At 42.0% G+C, this 4,540-nt stretch overlaps 1 protein-coding gene across 1 annotated transcript; it reads right to left on the minus strand.

Annotated features, from left to right (window-relative positions):
- Window positions 1-1,230: 1,230 nt before the first annotated feature.
- On the minus strand, window positions 1,231-4,260 carry GRPEL2 (GrpE-like 2, mitochondrial (E. coli); the record flags this gene model as incomplete). Its single annotated transcript, XM_010193641.1, has 3 exons — window positions 1,231-1,758; window positions 3,423-3,504; window positions 4,092-4,260. Coding segments are annotated over 3 exons (607 nt in total), but the record flags the coding sequence as incomplete, so codon positions are not given.
- Between the last annotated feature and the right edge of the window lie 280 nt (window positions 4,261-4,540).

A 4,540-nucleotide genomic window follows, 5' to 3' on the forward strand; every position in this document is an offset into this window, starting at 1 on the left:
TGAAAGCAACCTCTCCTGCCTTCGTTTTGTGTAGTGCAGACCATAGGCAGGTTTATGAGACTCTTCTGCCATTATACTGCTTGCTGCTCTGTAAAGGGTTAAAGGGATCTTACTCGGTGACTGCATCCTTTCAGCTGAGATAAATGGACTCCCAGGCTAAAGGACCACTGGGAAATACATATGCCATGCTGTGACAACAACATGCCTCCAACAAAGAGGACGGCTTAAGGTCAGCTTTCACTTCCTCAGCCTTCTGCTTCTCTTGCTTTCTCATCACCGCTGCTAAAATTGGTTCAAGGGCACTTGAGAGTTTCAGTAGAAAAGATTTTTCTCCTTGTGTCAAAACCCAAAAGGTTTAATATTTACTATGACCATGCAAAAGTAGAATCTGAATATGATCTGGAAGTTAGTGTTATCTGAGTACCATTCACTATTGGAGAGCTGAGAAAACAAAACAGTCCAGATTTCCTGCTTAAGGGCACATCTCCACTTTGCCAGCAGCTGCAACAAAGAGCATATAGTTTATCATGCTTGAATGCTGCACAAATACCCATTGGGTAACATACTTTTTGGTTGTAGAAAGAAAGATTTGAGAATAGTTTCCTGGCTCCACCAAGAACCACTACTCCCTGTTCTACCTTTAGGAACAAAGAGGGAAGCTGAAGTTTTACCTAGACAACACATATTAACATGTTAAAGTCTGACCTAACAACTAAATTCTCTTCGAAACCTCATTCCAATTCAACGCAGCATGACTGAGATTTCATTAATTTGGGATTGTCTTCCTGAATTGACATGAGAAAAAGCTGCCCCTAAATATTTTTTCAAGTGATCATCTCCATCCCCACCTGAGGGGCCTGGGGACAAGAGACCAAAATCAGTCTGATCATAATAATACTCAATAATAATAATACTCCTCTTCCGAGTGCTTTGCAAAGAAAAAGCCTCACCACATCCCTGTGAGGTAGGTCAATAAGTATTATTACATGGAAACTGAGGCAGAGAACTTACTTTCCTGAAGGCCACTGCAGGAATCTGTCTCAGAGATGGAACCAGGAGACAAATTTCCTTTGCTCTCAGAGAATTTCCCTTTCTCGCCCTTATCTCCCCTTTTCCCCATACAAGTCTTAATGGAGAAATGAACAATGGAGAAAGGGGCTACAGTGCCACGTTTCTGACAAATAGCAGGACTCCTAGAACTACTCCACATACTCCAAAAAGGATTATTAAATATACAAGTACCTTAGTATTAATGGCTAATGACTGCACACATTATAAAGAAGCCAACATACAATACAAACCTAGCTTAATAAATAAGTAAAGACATGCAGCTGCAGTTGTGACTGGGTGCTGAGGGGTCCTCAGCTCAGTAAGGTCCCAGATGCCTATGGATAAGCCCATGTCATTCCTGTGACTCTACTGCCACGCCGACGAGTGCGTGTCTGATAGTGCGGCCGTGGAGTTTGTAGCCATCCTGAGTCACCAGTGCTATCGTGCCCGGCTGCATCCCCTCGGCTGGTACATGGCAGACTATTTCATGGTCATACGGATCATATCTGCCACCAACAGGGTTCATCTTCTGAAGGCCATGTTTGGCAAATACACCTTGCAATTTGGCCTCTATGAGAGAGATGCCTTCATAGATTTTCTTCAGGGTTGGATTTGGATTACTAGGCTCTGCTTCTTCTGCAGCACTCTCAGCAGTCTTCTCCAAGATATCTGCTACTTCCACGAGGTCCTTGCAGAAACTCTGGATCCCTACAGGCATAAAGAAGCAAGAAGTAAATGAAGGGCAGTTTACAGAAGATATAGAGCTACAGTACCAGTGACAGGCACAAAATCACAGCAGTTTGAAAGCACCTTTAAAGCCACTAATTGATTTGAATCATTACTTTAGTGAGAGCAGAAAGTGTCTTCTGTATCCTGTCGCCAAAGCTTTATAAGTACATGGGTATTAATCGAAAGACCCCTCAGATCAAGGTATATGCAGGAATATGCTATACACATCAACATATATTTTTATATATAGTATATCTGACAAAGCAGAGCATTAGTATTTCACTCCAAAAAGTTCTTGCAATGAAGACGTGTCATTTAGGACACTGTTCCACACCCTCTCATGAAGTCCCACAGACATAAATGTTTTGCCAAGCAACTCACACAAATGCCCATGCACACTGGGAGCAAATACAATGGGGGGAAGTAAAAATAATAAATGACCATTCAAAAGTGCATCTACGATTTTATTCATAAGTTAAAACTACTCTGAAAAGACTGGACAAAATGCTTCTTGGGTCAGTCATGAAAAAGCCACACAGTCTTTTTCATTAGAAAAATGGGTTTATATCATACGCATTTCCAGAAGTCGTGTATTACACTGTGCCGAAATTTCAGGAAAATCAGGCTCCCTCAGTTACATAGATGCCATAACTAACTTACTGAAAAGACATTAGGAAAACAGAGAAACAGAAACAATACTTTGGCGCTGACTGTACCTGTACATATGTGTTTAAACACACAAAGAACAAAGCAGCATTAAGGAGAAGCAACAAAGTAGCAGACAGAAGCAGAATGATTGCCAACCACTTTCTCTTGCACCAGAGTCTGTGTTAATACTCTGCAGACCCCTGTGCCACACTCCATGAGCAGCTTCTAGTAAAGAACTTAATTTTTCTTCAAATCTGAAGCATAGTGCATCTGAAATTCAAAGAACTAGAAAAAAACAACCTCAAAACCAATGGTGCTGATTATCCCAAAACTCAACAGATGTCTTATAGCACAATTGGTAAGAAAAATACAGCAGCTCTAATTTCAAAGCTACTGGAATTAACTAACAAAAAGCCTCCCGAAATTCAAGCTTTATGGAGAGTAACAGTTTCTTATTCCCAGAGACAGTGCTAGCAAAGTGCAACAATTAACCAGCAGATTCTTCCCCCTTCACCTGCCTCCGTTGCCACAGCAATAAATCCAGCTCACTTAATTGATGCTAAAATATTTATTATAGAGGTTTTAAAGAACATCTGATATAGGAACTGTCAATCTTTGTCTCAGGCAGGATCTACCTCCTGAAAGCTAGAGCTGTTAATACAGTAAAGCTGATGACACAGCTACGAGTATGAAATATACCCTGCCAGAACCAATTCTCAGGATACAGAAAAACCTGTAATTTCAACCAGCTCAACAGAAATACACTCAATTGCATCAGGCCTGTTTTATTAAAAAAAGATCACAAAACAGTCATTGAGATAAACCTGATAGGGCACAGCTGAACATACAGAAAAAATAGCAAGTACGCCCAGACCAAACTTCATGCCAGACTTTACAATGAACAAGGGCAGGCCAAGGGGAGAGAAAAGCTGTTGATCAGTATTTTATATTCAGGTAGGCAGGCAGCAAACACAGCTTTGCCTCACTTTGCTTACCAAAGAGCTTGGCATCTTCCACAAACTTCTGCGTTCTCCTCCGGACATTCTCAGAATCTGCCAAAGCTCTCCTGTATCGCTCCTGTAATCACAATAGCAAGGGGAGACATCAAACAGGGAGGTAAAGCCCATTTCCTGACAGGTTGGCAATCCTTTAGAAATTATTTAAAGGGAGCCCATTTCATGCCACAAAGTCATGCTGGGCTCCTGTGTTTTCATTACATGCAAACCCAAGTCCCTCTCCTACTGATTAACCAGCACCACTTCAACTCCCTGGAAAGACCCAAGTGGAGGGAGAATCATTCAGGGTGCAGCTCAATTGAACACCCATTATCAGGCTGCTGCTTTGTGCACGACTCACTGTGGCTATCGAGACACAACTTCCTCCAGCACGCAAGCTGGCAGCCTCAGCAACAGATCTGCAACCGCTGCACTTATCTGCACTTATCGCTCGGAGCAGTAGTACTCTCAGGACAATTATACCCAGAATTGCCTGCCCAGTGCTGCAGTATTTAATCCTCTCTTTAGTCACATCTGTTCTTCAAAGTGCCTATAACATGATCCCTACCATTTTCTACCTACAGTAAAAGCCAGGGCTGAAAGACAGACCAAGTCAAGGAGACCGAAGGAATCATCGTGATACCACCAACAGTTAAATTCCAGACTCACAGTTAAATCCCGGACTTGTTCTTCCAATTTGATAGCTTTGTGCTCTAAGGCACAGTCAGAGAGGGTATGCTTGGGCTCATCACGGGGATCTTCTGGGCCACACTCGTCTCCAGTACTTCTCTGCTGAGCTGCGGTGCTGAAAACACATGGGGACCCTCTGGAATACAAACTAGTGACAAAGAAGGAAAGTTAAGCAGTAACAGAGTCAAAAAGAATTCTGGTTTTGTGTCATTACTAAAAGCAGGCTCACTTAAAAATGTACATAGGATTCTAGATAAAATTTCAGCCCTTTTCAGAAAATATGGAGAACTAGGAGAGAAACAGAGACGGATGTTATGAAAAATTATTTTATTTTAGACTCACATGTCACTACAGAGGCTGTACACTACTTCTTCAACATACCTTGAAAAGAGTCATGTTTTCACAGCAGAACAAGCTGTGGGTTCCAT

The sequence above is a fragment of the Mesitornis unicolor genome, unplaced genomic scaffold, assembly GCF_000695765.1.
Source record: "Mesitornis unicolor isolate BGI_N332 unplaced genomic scaffold, ASM69576v1 scaffold40501, whole genome shotgun sequence".
Taxonomy (NCBI): Eukaryota; Metazoa; Chordata; class Aves; order Mesitornithiformes; family Mesitornithidae; genus Mesitornis; species Mesitornis unicolor.